The sequence below is a fragment of the Populus nigra genome, chromosome 5 (assembly GCF_951802175.1).
Source record: "Populus nigra chromosome 5, ddPopNigr1.1, whole genome shotgun sequence".
NCBI classification, from domain to species: Eukaryota; Viridiplantae; Streptophyta; class Magnoliopsida; order Malpighiales; family Salicaceae; genus Populus; species Populus nigra.
The window spans coordinates 22,141,531-22,159,712 of NC_084856.1; the positions used below are offsets into that span (position 1 = coordinate 22,141,531).

Here is an 18,182-nt window from a genome sequence, read left to right on the forward strand (position 1 = left end):
TTATCGAGTATGATTGATAAAAATATTTTATATCAATTTAAATGTATATATAATTGAATTACTAGCTATTAAATCCGAGTGGAACCAATTAATTTAGAACTTAATAAGAGGTTTTATAAAAATAAAAAAAATTCACCACTTATAACTCAATCAAAAATTTAAATTAATCTAGCATCTAATTAAAACCTGTTTTTTAAAAAGATTAAAATAATATTTTTTTAATTTTTTTAAAAATCAAATTAAATTAATTGATTGAATAACGATGTTGAATACCACTACTGAAAAAAAAGGGGAAAAAGACGCTTCTCTTCGTCAAATCGTTGAAGGTAAGGCATTCAATCGAAGTGGAAAGTTTTTAACTATTGGACACGTCGCATTAGACCCAAGATACCACGAAAAGTCAGCCGAGCTGGACTGTGACATGCAATGGCCCAGACCAAACTTTTAGCGTATGGAATTGACTGAGCCCACAAAAGGGTTTCGACTTTCCATGACGAGAATAGCTACTTTATGCATGAGCCAGGGCACCACCATAGGTCCACACTCAATAGCATCTTTCACGCGCTGGAGGCTGGACGGGGAAATTTGTATGGCTCCAAGCATTCCTTGTGAACAAGAAAATGAGAACCACCGAAAATCAGATAGCATTATCACTGTCGAAGGGCAAGTCCCTCCTCCCCTTTGTGCCTCTCTCCAAGAGCCTAAAACTGCACCACCCTAGATCAAATAACAGTTGGCAAGTCCAAAAGGTTATGTGAGCGACTTTAAGCTAGCTAGGGTGCTACACAGCTGGAAAAGCATAGACCATGGCATTGCAACATCACTTTCTAGCATGCAAAAATGCCTCCATCCAAAAGATTTACATGACTCATTCATCTGGGGATAGGAAGGAGAGTTTCCCAGAGGTGCCTAGGCCTCCAGCCGAACAGTTTGCACCTCTGGCATCGACTTTTCAGCGTCGTCTACTTGTTGGTGTTGGTTCAGCTTCTCTGGTGGCTGTTGGTGCAAATTTTGGTGGGATTACCAGTTTTCTTCTTGGATTATCACCGGAAAGCGGTCGAAATGTTAAGCTTGATGTGCTTTATCCAATTGGAGGGTATAGCCGATGCATTGAGACAAATGAAGGATTTGGTTAGTGAGTCCTCTGTTATGTGAATTTGTTTAACGTGATTTCTTGGCACCTATAGGATAGATACGTTCTTCTAATACTATGAGTGCCTTTTGAGAGCAGAATTCATATACCCTGCAACTTGGGTTGGAGACCAAAGGCTGCTTTATCGTGCAGCTGAGAAGACAGAATATGAGAGATCACTCGATCCACCTCCACTGAATAATGGGAAATCTAGTGATGGGCGGCGCAAGAATGTGAATGAACCGGTTGTTGCATTTGGCCCCCCAGGTTCAAGTGGTGAACTCAATGTTAGTGTCATTGTCTCACAAGTCCCTCCTGACTTCTCGTGAGTACCTAGAAAACTGATAATAAGATCCAAGCTTTCAAAAAATAGAACACGTAATGAAGGTTCATTTATGAATTTTGTAGGATTGAAGCATTTGGAGGGCCTAAGGAGGTGGGAGAAGCTGTGGTCCGGACAATCACAGGATCACGCCTCGACGTGAAAGGTACTTTGACCGAATCAAGTTTAAGAGAGGACTCTCTGAGGAAAGTTAATTACTACAAGCTGGAATTCAGAGTTGAAAGCCCCGCATTTCACCGGCATAATCTAGCAGTTTGTTGTGCTCGCGGTGGTAGATTATACACCTTGAATGCACAAGCACCGGAATCTGCATGGCCAAATGTGAAGGCAGACTTCTATAGGATAGCAGATTCATTTAGTATCATCTCTTGATAAAGAAAAAAAAAAGCACAGGAGCAAGAACAGACATTTTGAAGTTTGTATTCTCCTGAAATCTTATTTTAAGGCAGCTAGTCCTGGAGCATTATTACACAGTTTAACAGAAAAAAATAAGATTATACTTTATGCTATTGACTTCAAAAGTACGCAAGTCATGCTAAATTACTGTTGCGGCAAACTGAAATTTTTACTCGCAACTGAATTCATCTGCCGCGGGTCAATGAAGTTGAGGGAAACCTTAAGACCAAAGTTACTTGAATTTCAATATCAGATATGATAAGAGTAAAAAGTCAACAATCCAAAACATCAATCAAACAGAAATGACCTAAAACTAGTTAGCTTTTACTTCAACTTTGCATATTACAACTGCCATAATCTGTCAAAACATAATTTACATTTATACATTTAAATTCCCTCAGGCAGCATCTCAGCCACTTAAAAAATTATTTTTCTATATCTAAATCACTAATGATGTACACTAATTTAAGCGCAACTTATCTGTCTTGGCTTAGCAACCTTCTTCAAGTGCTCAGAAACTGCTGCAGTTAAATTAGGATCCTCGAATCCAATTTCTGCTCCAAGCCTGCAAAAAAAATTATAAATCTTACAATCCCAGTAAACAGATAAAGGGATGGGAGAAGGCAACTATTCTATATATGTGCAAAAATCTCCAAAAAAATACAACAAGAATCGCCCAAAAGGTTGGCTAGGTCATAGGCAAGGAAAATAAGCTAGATATAAGTGCACTCCACGGTCTTGTTTCAAACCTTACTCCTAATGTTAACCCCTAACTGGGATATGTGTGATGCTACAGGTCCACAAGGCCAATGCATCAGATGTTAATTTCACTTCTATTTCTCATCACAAAAATCAGATTAAAGATTTCAAAACACAGACAATAAGTAAGCGGTGGAATGAAAGTCAAGGTGTTTTGCTTACTTAGGATCAAGCACCAATTTCTGGACTTCTTTAATGGCTGAACTAGCAGCATAGAGTGACATCTTACCCACCTGTATCAAAACCAAATAGAAGATAAAGAAATCATTGATAGGAGAACAAAAGAATTTCAAGGAAAAGGAGGCATTCAATTTTCGAGGAAAGTTTCTGTATTCTTACCTCCAAAACTTGAAGTTCATGTTCATTTGGAAGACAGCGAATTTCTGCTGCCAGTCTAGAAGCCACCCCCAAACTTTCAGGAGATAAGAAATCAAGACCCAACTGAACATTGGACTACAAATTTACAAGAAGAAAACAAAGAAATAATTATAATGCAGAATTTAATTAATTCTGAATTAACCATGTCAACAATTTAGACAGATCTATATCAAAACTAATTCAAGAATTACAAAAATCACAATTAACAGAAGAATAGGAAATAAAAGCAAAAGCTTCTGGAACCACTCTAAACATAACGATCTCTAAATACTTCAGTCCAGGAAACTGATTTTTATAAGACTTTTAAAATCAGGCAGTACTTGACTTTAAAAGAAGAAAAGAAGGAAAGAAAAGCAACAACTACTGGCTGTTCACAAGTGTTGTTTTCTATAGCATATGCCTGTCCTCCAAACTACTAAAGCACCTTTTTTTATCCCATTGTTCGATGATAAATATGTCCCTAACCTGAAGGCCTAAAATATTCATCTGCGAAGAGTAGAAGTAGCCCCATGGCAGCAACATTATTTGGAAACCACAAATAAAATCATCTCCTCAAGGATGAAACTTCTATTCTTTTTTTACTTTTAATGGATAAAGGATGAACATGTTGCAACTTTGGAAACAGACCAATGCTGGTTCCAAGAAAAAAGGTGTGAATGAACCTTGGTCTAATTTGGGAAAATCACAAAACCATTTATATTGAGGATATCAATTAATATCCAACCATTTGAAAAATAAAATATATATTTTCATCATTGTAGTTTAGATGTTTTAAGATTGTTTTACACTTAGAAGTTACCGAGTCATATATTTATCAGAATTCAGAATCCAATTAATTGCAACAAACTTGCCTGAAGATTCCTCACTTGGAAAGGGCAGCCAGCTGGGATGAATACAGCTTGCCCCAGGTGCTGTTCAAATGACCATGGTTCAACTCCTGAGGAAGAAAAATATCAGGAAAGTCAGATACCCTGCTCATGAACAAAATAAACAATAGGAAGGTCTATGCTAACAAAGTAGAAGCTCGGATACCTGACTATGTCAACAGAAAAACTAAAAACAAGCAGGAATAACTGACTCCTGCTAAATCTGATCCATTTTATCTATTTTGAAAACTAAGAAATGCTATTGTTACTCACCAAATTCTTCTTTCAATCGTCTCTTATGAAACCCATTTAGGAAAACTGTTCCATCATAAAGGGGACGTGTGGCCTGAGATCCCATTAATAAGATCAGCAGCATGCAAGTTATAGAAGCCATTTGTCTTGATTAAAATATAGGGTACATTTCCAAAGATAACTAGGTCAACTTACAAAATCATACACTACGTTGTCAGGCTTCCAAAGGTCCTCACAGCGTGTTCGCAAATAGTCAGTTAACTTAGGAACATCCTGCCGACGAAAGACATCCCAACTAACTCCTGTGTGAATCTCTACAGGGATATCATCATGATTTTTCCTCAACTGCTGACCCTCCATTCCCTCAACCTCTTCCATTCTGATGGTTTCTGTTCTCTCAACCTCTGGAACACTGGTGGTTCTTTCAGCTCCTTGATCTTCAATTCTCTCAAGCTCTTCAATGCTAGTGGTATTATCAACCCCTTGATCCTCCATTTTCTCATTCTTTTCTGCAGCTGTCTTCACTTCATCTTGTATATTACGCCCACCAAGTGATATATCAGGCAACCTTCCCTCCTCCAAGCTCTTTTCTGGGTCAAATGAGCCATTCTCCTGGCAATGTTTTGCCTTTGCTTCACATGTATGCACCAATAAGTATACCTGCCCATGCCTCAGCAATGCCAGTCCATATTAGACAACTTAGACAAGTGAGATTGTTCAGAAAAAACAAATAAACAGCCACTTAATATTACATGTTGGCTCTCTGTACAGGGCATGGCCACAGCTGCACTTGTTGCACTGGAAGCCAACCGAATTTGTAAAATACTTGTTCAACCCAATGTTAGAGATATGAAGAATTTATTTGTGAACCATGTAGATTGAATTTAGGATCTCAATGGGATTAAAAAGATTTCAGTTCTAAAACACCTCATGTGTATATTTTAATTCAAAGTTTGTATACAAATGCTAAATTTCAATCTAGGACCTATAGTTTAAATCTTCTAACATGAATTTCAAGAAGGAACAGCAATACATGCGAGTAGAAAGTGTCACAATATCAATGTAATAACAAATAAAACATACCATGTCACGCATTTTGAAATGAAGATTTATTACAGAATTGCCCACACCGAGTTCCTCATGGCTCCCATATGATATACAAATCTTAGGTCCTACATCATTCTGCAAAGAGTAATGGGGCAACTTTGCAGCAACATTTAAAACACCCAACCTCGAATGGATGAATTCAAGAAAAGGCAGTTTACTGATAAATTCGGGTCTCTGGTATAATAAGAACTCTTCAGAAGCACTGGGGGAAGGCCAATCCTTCAACTTCAACATCTCTAGTGAACCGTTTTCCCGGATTCGTCCCTCAGAGTATCCTCTGATAAACTGATCAAGTTCAATATCAACCTGCCAACACAGAAAACCATATATCATGGAAATCAAATAGATTAACACAACAACAATTTATTTACTGATGTTATTAAGAAAGAAGAGCCATACACCTAACATAAGCAAAAGTGAGAGAAAACACACCTCAGACCAGTGTAAGCAATCTATGGCCTTCACTGTTCTGTTTTCATCTTTTATTTTCTCGTCTGATGTTTCCCGGATCCCTTTCCATATGGCCATTGGATCCCAGCTTGATATGGATGAGCTGTCAAATACCTGCTTCACAATAACAGGTTCGCCTCTGACCCAATGTTTTCTAAACTTGTTTATCCCATCAACTTTTATATCTTCAGATAAGGGGCAATATAAGAAATTATCATCACTATCATCTCTATGAGCATACTGGCAGAGTGTGGAATCACTCAACCCAGATTTCTGTGGAGTGTCAGCATCATAGACCTTGCAGCCACTGACCATTTCCTCCACTTTTTTCACAAGTTTTGCTACCCAATTCATCTTGAAAATACGGCTTAGGTTCAATGATGAGTAATTACAACCACCGTGCTCCTTTGGAGGGCATGGAATGCTGCCATCATTGTTTGCCTTCCAGCCTTGGTACTTATCTGATAAATTTATTCTTCCTCGGGAGTCTATCACAAATTTTGATAGGGTCTCTTCGTCTTGAATTCTCCTGTCAATCTGGTTTTCATTCACTTCAGTTCCAACACCATGTTTTGATGCTCCTCGAAGATCTTGACAGCAATGGAGGCACAGATCATACGAGCAATTTGCACAATGCCGATGATAATCAATGATTGGTATCCTACATATATTGCTGCAAAATGATAAATTACAATGAACAACAATACTTGAAATGATGAGGAATCTATTGTACTTATACACCTTCCAAAAAAACCCTATCTAGAAGACAGGCTATAGTTCAGCTTTCTGAACTCATCAAATTGCAAGATTATTTTATAAGATGAGTAAAGACCAGGGTCCTGACTTCAATTCATATGCACAGTAAAGAAGAACATAAAAGAAATTGATAAAGCAGTGCACAAGTTTACTTAATATACCAGCACATCTGCTCATCGGCATTCAATTTGGCCCGGACAAGATCTATATCAGTTCCTGAAGAAGTAATGCCTAGTTAGTCACATAACAGGGAAAAGCTTATAAATCATTCTAAACTCCATATGCCACTAAAATATAAAAAGCATCTCACCACACAGCCTCTGTTCCAGCTCTACTTCAAAGCATTGTTCATGATGGATCTGCTTAACTATAGGAAGCACTGAAGATAATAGGCAGTGGAGATATTGCAATTTGTCTAGAACAGGTATCTCTCGTATTCTCACCTGCAACTTATAGGGGAAAAAATATCCTCAATGGATTAGATAATCCCACTACTATTTGTTCATGATACATAAGAAACTTAACAATATAATAGAAACATGGTCCCTTCAGTTCATGAGTGAAATACCTTTACCATATTATCTCCTCGTAAGCAACTCCTGCAATTGCAGATCCCACGACATGCAGGACAAACCTTCTCAATTTCTTCCAGTGGAATGTCAGAGTACCTAGAAGTACTGAATAAATCATTGACTGAGCTTATAAGTTGGAAATATGACTGTATTTTTGCAACAGAGTTCAACCCTCACCATTCAGAGATACAGTTATCACAAAAACCTCTCTTGTCACATCTGGGACACCAAATAACTCTATTTCTGTCATTCCTTCGGCACTGATGACAAGTTTGTCCACCAATGTCTTCAGAAGAATCTGTGCTTGCATCAGAGTATTCCTGAAAACAATGTGTTCATCTCAATAACTACAAGTTGAAGCAGAAGAGAAAGCAACCATACAGAACATAAATGAACAGCACAGTATAACAACAACATTTTAAAACATGCTGTCAAGTACGATTTCAATTTCACTCACTGTCATAGCACTGGCATCAAAGCTTCTTTGTGATATACTCTTGGATGAATCCATAGTTAAAAGAGGAGGCGTCTTATATGACCTCCGATTCTCTTCAAACTTGAAATCTCTTTGAGAATTATCATTTAGTTTTTGAGAATTCCGACCAGACAAACTCCTTATAGGTGTTTCAGGAGAATAGCGAGACTGACTTTTTGGTACTTTCTCCTTATGCCTCTTTGATGGAACAAAAAACGGTTGTTCCTCTTCAACTTTCATGTTCACAAGTGGTATATCAAAATCATCACCCTTGCTCTCCAAGTAAATATCTCTTTCACCCAGCGATCTTCTTTTGGCCTTCTTCAGACTGGCTCTCAAGGCAGAATTAGCTGCCCTCTTCTTCGCCTGAATATAATGCTTCTCACAAACAGTTTTATCTGGCATAGACATTGCAGTGCATCTCCACTGTTTCCCATCTGACCTCTTGCAGCGCAAGTCATCAGGAATCCCACCACCATTCTCTTCACCATTAGCCAAGGATGATCGTGGGTGATCCATCATAGCTGTGTCACAGAAAAATTCAACAAGAACAAGACACTTAACAAACAATTGTACGCCCATAACACCAATCTGAAATAGAACATTACAAACCAAAAGATCCAGAACAAGTCACAACATAACACCACAGAGTCAGCAATCATTCAAACCACACAGGTTGCAAAGCTCCAACACACGACATTCATTCGCAATCATCATGTGAAAAACCCCAACACAAGAAAACAGATTTACTAAAATTAACAAGATTTTCCCATAATAGATTTGCAAGAAACGCGAGATACAAAAAATAAAAAAACTACACTGCCAAGTTTCAAAATTTAACTTAATTCATCAAATCATTGCAAGACACAGCAAAATTCGTCAATAAATCGATAGCCCATGTTCCAAACTTTCAATCCAAACACAGAACGCATTGAAAAAACAAAGTAACAATAACAATAACAAAGCTTCCACTTGAGAAATTGTTCGAGGGAGAGAGAAAAACAATATTCAAGAAAAGAATCAGAAAAACCAGACCCAATTAAAGAATTGGGTGCTTCTTTACCAAAAAATAGGAGTGAGAAATCAAGCATTGCAATCAACCCCGGATCAGCAAAGACTATCAAGAACAAAAAAAAAAAAAAAGAGGGAAGGAAAGAGCAAAGGGTACCTGAGAGAGACTAGGGTTTTTGGTGGTGAAATAATAATGTATATAAAGAAGGGAAAAGAGAGTTATGAGCCAGAGAAATACTGCTCTTCATTATAGTATAAGCTAAGGAAGAGTGACTTTAACAGATTTTTTAGTGGACGGCTTGTGTTTCACAGACCAGACACACCAGCAGTAGAACTGTACTACTGTTTTGCCTTGCTGTCTCGCTGTCTCTGTCTCTCTCTCTCTCTCTCGGGTTCTGGTTTTAAGGTTCAGAGTTCACTTCAGACTACTGTGTATGAAGTTCAACAGAACTGAAACTCTGTTATTGACTTTTCTTTTCTTTTTTAAGACTTTTTTATTGAGAATAAATCCAATTGTTTTTTTTCATAATTACAAAAAATACTTTACAGGCTGAATTATTGATTTTTTTTTCCTTTTTCAGCATGGCTTTGTTGCGTGCATGATTTCCGATTTGAGGGGGTCAGTCCAAAAAAATAAACAATATAAAATAAAACAATGTTTTTTTTAAGAAAAAACAAGTTAATGATGAAATTTTATAAAAAATGTTATAAAAATAATCTAGTTTTTATAGAGTGTTTAATCAAATTCAACATTTTCTTATAGATTAACATGGTAAATGATATGAGATGTTACTGCTCGTATATAATCCGAAGAAAATCTGCATTTGAATGAAGTATCAAATATTTAAAATAAAAGGTAAAATATGTTATTTTTTCTTTTTTCAATCCATTGTAATTGACATAATTTATTTCCATATAATAAAATACAAATGTATAGCACATTCGCAGTGCCTAAATAAAAATACATCAAATAAATGAGTCGGATATAATGATGTAGTTTATTTAAAAAAATATATATATATTAAAATGATAAAAAAATAATTTTAAATAAAAAATTAAAATTTTGTAAAATTTTGTTGCTTCTTTGTCACCTCATTGGCGTTACAAGCTGGGTAGAAAGATTTTTATTTTAATGTAATATATATATATATATATATATATATATATATATATATATATATAAAACATCTTTAATGTTTTATTATTGAGAAAGAAAATTAAAACATGAGGGTTAGTCTTAACAATTATCCCATAAAAACAAGGTTCTTGGTTTTTAAAAAAAAACCAAAAAAAAAATAGTCAAACAAAAGCAAACAAGTTTCTAATGTTTTTCCCCCAAGCTTAAAAAAACGAAAACAAAGACTAAAAGCAATAAACAAAAGACCATAGAATACCAAACAACCATTAATGTCAATAAATAGAAAAATTACAAAGAGATCCAATAAGGCAAGAGCATAAAAAAAATATTAATAAATAAATAATAAAATAAAACAAGAACCCATTTAACGCACAGTTATTGAATTTGGTTTGGTTTAATTCCGTATGAATTGAGTTAAAAAAAAGTTAGTAATTTGATAAAACAAATTAATTTTTTAAATTAATTAATTAATTTTAATTTTTTAAATAATAATTAACTCAATCTTCATAAAATATAATAACTATGATTATCATTTAATTCCTGTTTTTTTCTGTATTTTAAAAATACTTTAGAAAAAATTTAAATTTTTTTAATTTAAATTATTATTTTTTAATATTTTCAAATTATTTTAATATATTAATATTAAAAATAATTTTTAAAATATAAAAAATTATTATTTTAATAAATTTTCAAATAAAAATTATTTTTAAAAATAACCATAACCTCGTTATAAAACATCTCCTACCATATAAGCACTTCCCCTGCAAAAACCAAATATTTCCTTCCATTTCACAATCTCTCTCACGCAAATAATTTCAAATCTCTCAAACCAAACCAGAGAAAGAGTCAGAAACACGCACGAGAGAGTAATTAATTGATAAATTATCGTATGCAAATGGCGATGGCGAGGTCAATCTCTGGCCTCGCATATCCTGAGCGATTCTATGCAGCGGCATCATACGCTGGATTTGATGGATCTCACAACTCTACCACCACTGTCTCTTCTAAATTCCAAAACGACACCGCTCTCCTCCTCTACGCTTTGTACCAGCAGGTCACCTCTCCATCTCCTTTCCCCGATCCATTGCGTTTGTATTTCAACTCGTACATTGCACGATCTGATTCGCACTGTTCTGGCTGGAATTTTAATTCTATTTTCCGTTATTTTTATTTTTAATTATAGTTTTTATTAGCTCGATTCTATATTATAATTTGCGTCTTTAATACTTTAATTTCTCTTTTTACGCGATTTATGAGTTTTTCAGTGTTACTTATTTTCTAGTTTATTTTCTTTTTGTAAATGTTGCGCGTTTTGAGTGTGTAATTATAGTGGATCATGGGTGATTAAAAATTATACTGTGATTTGAAAATGTTAGTTTTCTTGTTAATTATTTATTACGACGCAATGAGTTTGGAGTGAATTGTGTTAATCCGAATATTTTAGTGAATTTGGTGGTTTTTGGAATGTGATTGCAGGCGACAATTGGACCGTGTAATGTGCCGAAACCTAGTAGCTGGAAGGCTGTAGAACAAAGCAAATGGAAAAGGTTTGTTTGCTTTGCTCATCGGCTTTTAGTTTTGCTTTTGGTTCTGTATATAGTGTGTACATGTTATTTATTCACCCAAGGCTAGATGCGTAATAGGTGAAGTACGAGATTTTAGAAAGTTGCAGCAGAAAATGTGAAGAAATTGGAAACGAGACTTGCTAGAATAAAGCAACGTGTAAGATGGAGAACATGACTGTGCCTGGGGAGATTAGTGTGGATTTAGAACTTTCCGTGGAATTTAGAGGATCATTTTTAATTTGTTGCACCAAGGAGGGTGATTTTTAGTTCCTGAACTCCTTTGGGTTAGCTCGATGGATGGATCTGTCTCTTGTGAAGTAGGAGGCCAATATAATGTGCTTGTTATGATCCAGTGAACAGTTGCCGGAATCTCTAAAAGATTGCCATCTAGTGATTTAGATGGTGCACCATTGTCATTTTATTTCTCATTTGCTAATTTGCACAGTGTATTTTCATTATAATAAATCTGTTTGAATGCATGGATGAAAGTGCTCCTCTAAAAATGTTGGTGTTTATGCAGCTGGCAGGGGCTTGGAAATATGGCTTCCACAGAAGCCATGCGTCTCTTTGTGAAAATACTGGAGGTAATGGCAATGGGGTTTTCAGGTTCATCTTTTCGTGATGATTTTAATACAAGTTAATTTAATATTATTTTGCTTCTCTTTGGCAGGAAGATGATCCAAGTTGGTACTCTAGAGCATCTAACTCTATCTCAGAGTCTGTCACGGACACACAAGTGAATGTGAGTTCATTGAGTATTATATGTTAGAGCTTATTTTCATTTCTTCCATACTGGATATTTTATCTTCTAACCATGAATTACTTCTATATGTTTTGATGAGATTGATATTTCTGCTAGTTAACATAAGAATGAAAATTGAAGTATATATGTGAACCAATACCTTTGTTAGTTGTCCTAATAACTCTTTGTTTAGTTAGGTGTGTGCATGATTGTTGATGCACAAGTTGAATTATTTATGTGTAATTCACAGATGATACCAGTGTCATGTGACAACTTTTTAGCACCTGAATGGTTTTCTAATTCACGTTTCCTAATTCAAATTCAACATAATAAAAGTATGTGTAGAAATTGATTTGTGTCCTTTGAACACCCCATGTATGATTCTTTTAGGCAACACAATTTAAGCAAAGGATAAAATGGAGAGAGTAATTGGAATATTGAACAAGGAAAATTCAGTTAGAGGGAAGGAAAATGTTGAGCAATGACCAACTAGCTATTTGAATCATCACAGCTGCTGTCATTAAAGTGCCACTGCTTACCTCAATCCATACCATTCTCCACCACAATCCATAGCTACTACCCTGCTACCACCTGCCATCGACAACACATCATTTTCATAGCTTACCACAGGCACCACCAGCACCTTCAATCAAGAACTTTCAAATTGCACAGCTAATGCCACTTCTGCTCTCACATAAGTACATCGCTTTTAATTGAACAGATCCAATGAAAGTGTATATTTATGTCTCATTTGTATGGAGGCTTGCTCAAACATACCTTGCTTGTATGTCCATGTTTGTGTTTCTAGTGAGTTGCATTTGTTTGATTAGGGAGCTTTCCTTTTCCTTTATTCTACTTAAAATCAAAACAGTGGAGGGAAAGAACTGAAGGAAACAATGCTCATCATGGCCGTCAATGTGATACTTGTGCCTTGTTCTGCACCTTTTCTCATTAATTTCTCCTTCCTGAGTTTTGCATGCTTACCTGATATTGCTTCCTGTAGCATTACTCAGATGAGCATGTCATCGAGAATGGAAACTCTTTCCCAGACACAAAGACCATTTCTACTGAGAATGGAACCCTTGTAGAAACTCAGGATAAAGATGTCGTCTCAGAAGATGTTGGGACAGTTGCTGTCTATGATCAATGGATTACACCTCCAATAACTGGCCAACCGCCAAAAGCCCGATATGAGGTGAGAAAACCTTTTAAAATGGCAACTGCACTTGGTCCCTTTTCTTTTGTTTATTTTCATTTCCTCTGCTTTCCTGTCATTCTCTCTGAACAAGCTCTTTCTTATTTTCCAGCATGGAGCAGCAATTGTTCAAGATAAGATGTACATATATGGGGGAAATCACAATGGACGCTATCTCAATGATCTTCATGTAGGCAAACCATAGACTGGAATATTATTTTGGTAGATGTAACTAAGTTCGTAAATATTTATTTGTTTGGTGCAGATATAATCCTTATTTTTTTCTGAAAAGCTATGCTCTATATCAAACTAAAGCTGGAATCCTAGAATATTTTAATTATCACATTTCATGGTCCTGTGCTTTTAAACTCCATTTTACCTCTTATATTTTACTGTGTATTTTGCTTTTACGTTGAACTAATGACCATTGAAAATGACTGTCAGCTATGCCAACACACCTTTTTAAATATTGTTTCTCAAAATTCGATGCCCTATGCAGGTTCTGGATTTGAGAAGTTGGTCATGGTATAAGGTCAATTTTAAGGCTGAGAATGAGCCACAGGAGGGACAGTCTCCAGCTAAATTAACTCCTTGTGCTGGCCATTCCTTGGTTAGTATATAACTGAATTTCCTTTTATACGTGAACTTCTTGAAGCAAGTTTCTCGCAATATGCTGATCCATCTGCAGACAAGTGTGCAGTGGTATTGAATTATCCTCACACATTGATGAATAGGACAATGTGTGTTCTGTTGCTGCAGATACCATGGGAGAACAAGCTTCTATCAATTGCTGGACATACAAAGGATCCTTCTGAAACTATCCAGGGTATCTAATGTATTATCATTATGTGGCCGAGTGATTTAAACCAACATTGCCTTAATATTTGATTTTTTTTCCCTTTACAGTCAAGGTATTTGATCTTCAATCTTGTACTTGGTCAACCTTAAAGACTTATGGGAAAGCACCGGTATGTATTTTTTTCCTTTCTTTCATCTACTGCATTTCATACAAAACAAAAATACTCAATCACTGTATTATTCAAAGTTCAAAGCTGGAGTCTGCTGAGCTGATTCACAAAGAAGAAATTTTAAATCTTGACTTAAATTTTTTTTCTTTTTTTGCCAAATTTGTGAATTATTTTTCTTTGTGATTTTCAGCCAAAACTACTTGTTAGCGTATTGACACTTGAAATGAAATTGTGGGTTGGATTTGCGAAACTGTAACAGTGAATCACAATGGAATACTTATGTTCAACAGTTTTCCATTCTCTTTTATGATATTGGTTACTTATATAATGTATAAAATGTTGCATATTCAATGTATTGCAGATCTCACGTGGAGGTCAATCAGTTACCCTTGTCGGGACAAGCTTAGTGATTTTTGGTGGACAAGATGCGAACAGATCTCTCTTGAATGATCTGCATATCCTTGACCTAGAAACCATGACTTGGGATGAAATTGATGCCATGTAAGATGAATCTCGCAAATTGATGCCATGATGATTTAAGATACAACTCTCCAGATTAGCACATATAAATAAAATTTCACTTTGAACCTATTATGATTTTCGCTATTGATCACAACAATATCTCATGTTTCTAGCTCACATCCAATTTTTGAGATATGAATGTGAGTGGATCTTTGGATTTCTGTTAAAAATGGAACAATGTGAGCAAGGATTAATTTTTCTTTATTATTTTACAGTGGGGTGTCTCCATCTCCAAGATCTGATCATGCTGCTGCAGTACATGCCGAGCGTTACCTTCTTATTTTTGGTGGAGGCTCACATGCCACCTGTTTCAATGATCTGCATGTGCTTGATTTGCAAACTGTAAGATAACTAATCTCAATGTTTTTTGTTCTTGTGCAATAGGACTGTTAGTAATATCTTCTGCATACATGGACTTTTAGATGGAATGGACGAGACCCACACAACAGGGGGAGATACCTACACCCCGGGCTGGACATGCCGGTGTAACAGTTGGAGAGAATTGGTTTATTGTTGGTGGTGGTGACAACAAGACTGGTATATATTTTACAACTTGGAGCTTATGCATTTAGCATTAGCTACCAAATCCTTTTATATTTTCCATTTGTCCTGAATGAAGTAAAATTATAAACACAAAGAAAAAAGGGAAAAAGTTTTTCCTGGAAATTCCTTCATGTTTACTTTTGTAAAAAATGACTGAAGCAAGTCCCCAGCCTGTTTAAGTATTGATCCCAGTAAGAATGAATTTTTTTATTCTATTAGTCGAGTAGTTTTAAATGGAAGAAAATGGGCAGGAATTTTGATTTGAATGATTTAAATTTCGCTCCAGCTTCATAAATTTATCTCATATATTCCTTTCTGTCTACTTTGTTTAGGGGTCTCTGAAACTGCTGTCCTCAACATGTCTACACTTGGCTGGTCTGTTGTAACTACTGTTCAAGGGCGTGTTCCTCTTGCCAGTGAGGTATTTTACTTCACAGAATTGTGAACTATTTCAAGCTGCATGTAATTTTACTGGAAAGTTGTATGATTTTTGTGTTCCATGTGAAACTTTTTGCAACCATCAAAATCTACGGAGCGCAAAAGTTTTCCATGTGTCTTGAAAGTTTTTTTGCTTGGTTTATTTTAATAAAGCTTTAATAAGGAGCAACTTCTATAAATTATCAACAGTTTAGCTGTTATGAGTAATCCAAGGATGTGTACCTGAGTGCTGTAGAGATTGTGAATTGTGATTTAGATGCGTCTAAACTGTTGAGTTTATTGCTGCCTTCTGTAATGGAGTCTGAATTTATCATGCTAGTATAAGTGTTGTCAATTTCAGTCTTTGATGTTGTTTTCTTTCTCTAGTATTTATAGTTATCTTAGAATTGGTTTTATCAATTCCATCATTACTACCGAGGGGGTGACAAGCTGTAGACAGATAGGCTTGGCCTTCTTGACTGTGATTTTTTTCCCTCGAGTAGAATCAGTCAGCTGACCATCTTTTATTGCAGGGCTTGAGTTTGGTCTTGAGCTCTTATAATGGTGAAGATATTCTTGTATCTTTTGGAGGATATAACGGGCATTACAGCAATGAAGTTAGTAGCAATCTTCCTTTCGTGTGGATTCCCCTCCCTTCCTTCTTTCCTTCTTTCTGATTTTGTTCTGCTGTCAGGTCAATGTACTTAAACCAAGCCACAAATCAACTTTGGAATCAAAAATAGCAGAGACTCCTGTGCCCGACAGTGTTTCTGCTATCCATAATATTACAAACCCCACCAGAGATGTGGACTCTGAATTTGAAGGGGGGCATGAAGGCAAAATTAGGGAAATTGTTATGGATAACATTGACCAAGGGTCCACGGTATGGCAAATTGCAATTTTTTTTTTAACAGATGTAGAGATTCACAAATTCTTTTGCTGTATTGTTGTTTTGGATTTGCATCCTTAAGACTTTGAATTCCATGCAGAAATCTAGAGGTGAGGGAACTAGTGAGCATCTTTTAGCTACTTTAAAGGCTGAGAGAGAAGAACTGAATTCTTCGCTCAGCAAGGAGAAGTTGCAAACTCTCCATTTAAAGCAAGAGTTAACTGATGCTGAGATTCGTAACACTGATCTTTACAAGGTAATCACCTGACATACAGGTTTAGTCATCTCTTGAGCGCTTCTGTCAAATCTTGTACCAGAGTTGCATGCCATCTGAAATTTATCCTGTGGTTGTTTTCCACTTATCAACTTTTCTGTAGCTCATAAGATGTTCTTTCTTTCTATATCAAATGCCCCTTAATTTTGTTCTCTTGGCATCCAGGAGCTCCAATCTGTACGTGGTCAACTTGCTGCTGATCAGTCAAGATGTTTCAAACTAGAGGTATTTCCTAGCTACTTTGTCTTCATATTCTTTTTTTCCAATTCTTTGGGTTTGATCGGGGGGAATTATTGGAACTTCCATGAAGAACTACAATCTTTGTCTGTTGACTTCTCTGATATGTATCATTTAATTTTTCATTTTTGGTTAAAACAGCCACAAGATATCTCTAGTTCAGTAACCCAACCCAGAACTGAAGATATGGCTAATATCATCTTATGTCTACCTATCAGGGAAAAGAAACTGTGTTTGGTTTGCCACAAAATTACTGTACAAAAAAAGGAGATTGAACAATGGCCGGATAAAATATTCGCCTTCTTGTTGTTACGATAATTAGGGTGAATTATGTTAATTAAGAACCGCTAGCTTCTTTTATACTCTCCTTTTACTTACAGGTGTAGTAATAAGCGAATCTTCCAAAAATAGCAGCACCAGTTACGAAACAGATTCATTTGTGTTAATTACTCCTTGAACTAACAGGTTGACGTTGCGGAACTACGACAAAAGCTTCAAAATATGGAGGCACTGCAAAAAGAACTTGAACTCCTGCAACGACAAAAGGCTGCCTCTGAACATGCCTTGAATGTAAATCACAGGCAGGGCTCAGGTGGCGTGTGGGGTTGGCTTGCTGGAACCCCCGACTCTGGCAACCAAGAAGAAGACAATGCGTAAATTTTGTGGAAGCCTTGGTAAGTAGTGATTGTGTAGATTTGGTTCTCACTGATCCACTACCTGCCAAATATTTTTGTTTCACTAGCCTGGTTCTTTTTGTGATGGGAATAAAGATATCAAAAAAAATTTGGGTCAGAATGAAGTCCCTCTGGGGTATAGTTAGTAGTTTCATACGGTCGTCACTGCAAATTTTTACAGGGTTTGTATTGGAAGTAAACGTTACTGTTTTGAATGGTCACTAAATTATAGAGTTCATTATTTTCCAACAAAATTTGGCCAACATTCTTTTGTTATAGCAATGTTAAGCTCTTAATTGTACTTCTATCTACAGAAATTGTTGATTTTTTCCGTGCAAATTGGGAAACTATTCTGATTCTGTTTCTTCCCTTTCTGTATAGCTAGTTGTCTATTCAACCAAGAATTTATTGAGCTGCCATGATTATGAACATGGAGTTGCGAAGGAGTAAGTGTGATGAACGGCCCTTTCCTCCTCTTCATATTCACTCGAATCTTTATAATATTGTGATTAATCACGAGT

The 18,182-nt window shown here is 36.0% G+C and overlaps 3 protein-coding genes across 10 annotated transcripts; 2 read left to right on the forward strand and 1 right to left on the reverse strand.

Moving 5' to 3' along the window:
* The first annotated feature begins 608 nt into the window (after positions 1–608).
* LOC133694613 (psbP domain-containing protein 7, chloroplastic) lies at positions 609–1,984 on the forward strand. The gene is made up of 3 exons (XM_062116200.1): positions 609–1,131; positions 1,232–1,457; positions 1,541–1,984. The coding sequence occupies exons 1-3, from the start codon at positions 807–809 to the stop codon at positions 1,845–1,847; spliced, it is 858 nt and encodes a 285-aa protein (XP_061972184.1). The 5' UTR covers positions 609–806; the 3' UTR covers positions 1,848–1,984.
* A 107-nt stretch (positions 1,985–2,091) lies between these two features.
* On the reverse strand, positions 2,092–8,950 carry LOC133694611 (E3 ubiquitin-protein ligase JMJ24-like). 8 transcript variants are annotated; one of them, XM_062116199.1, is made up of 14 exons: positions 8,655–8,950; positions 7,469–8,010; positions 7,189–7,331; positions 7,014–7,107; positions 6,750–6,882; positions 6,601–6,655; positions 5,666–6,356; positions 5,210–5,539; positions 4,322–4,786; positions 4,148–4,220; positions 3,860–3,945; positions 2,970–3,083; positions 2,793–2,863; positions 2,092–2,436 (listed from the first exon to the last, which is right to left on the reverse strand). In XM_062116199.1, exons 2-14 carry the CDS (start codon positions 8,006–8,008, stop codon positions 2,337–2,339), a joined length of 2,895 nt encoding a protein of 964 aa, XP_061972183.1. In that variant the 5' UTR covers positions 8,009–8,010; positions 8,655–8,950; the 3' UTR covers positions 2,092–2,336. The 8 variants fall into 8 exon arrangements, with proteins under 8 accessions (XP_061972183.1, XP_061972182.1, XP_061972181.1 ...); XM_062116198.1 differs by having other exon boundaries at positions 6,750–6,888; XM_062116197.1 differs by having other exon boundaries at positions 7,008–7,107.
* Positions 8,951–10,386: 1,436 nt separating this feature from the next.
* LOC133695197 (acyl-CoA-binding domain-containing protein 4-like) lies at positions 10,387–17,915 on the forward strand. The gene is made up of 18 exons (XM_062117072.1): positions 10,387–10,689; positions 11,112–11,182; positions 11,721–11,784; positions 11,871–11,942; positions 12,946–13,137; positions 13,250–13,327; positions 13,637–13,747; positions 13,897–13,963; positions 14,044–14,105; positions 14,467–14,606; positions 14,843–14,969; positions 15,050–15,164; positions 15,503–15,591; positions 16,121–16,204; positions 16,282–16,470; positions 16,577–16,732; positions 16,916–16,975; positions 17,453–17,915. The coding sequence occupies exons 1-18, from the start codon at positions 10,525–10,527 to the stop codon at positions 17,642–17,644; spliced, it is 2,034 nt and encodes a 677-aa protein (XP_061973056.1). The 5' UTR covers positions 10,387–10,524; the 3' UTR covers positions 17,645–17,915.
* Positions 17,916–18,182: the final 267 nt, after the last annotated feature.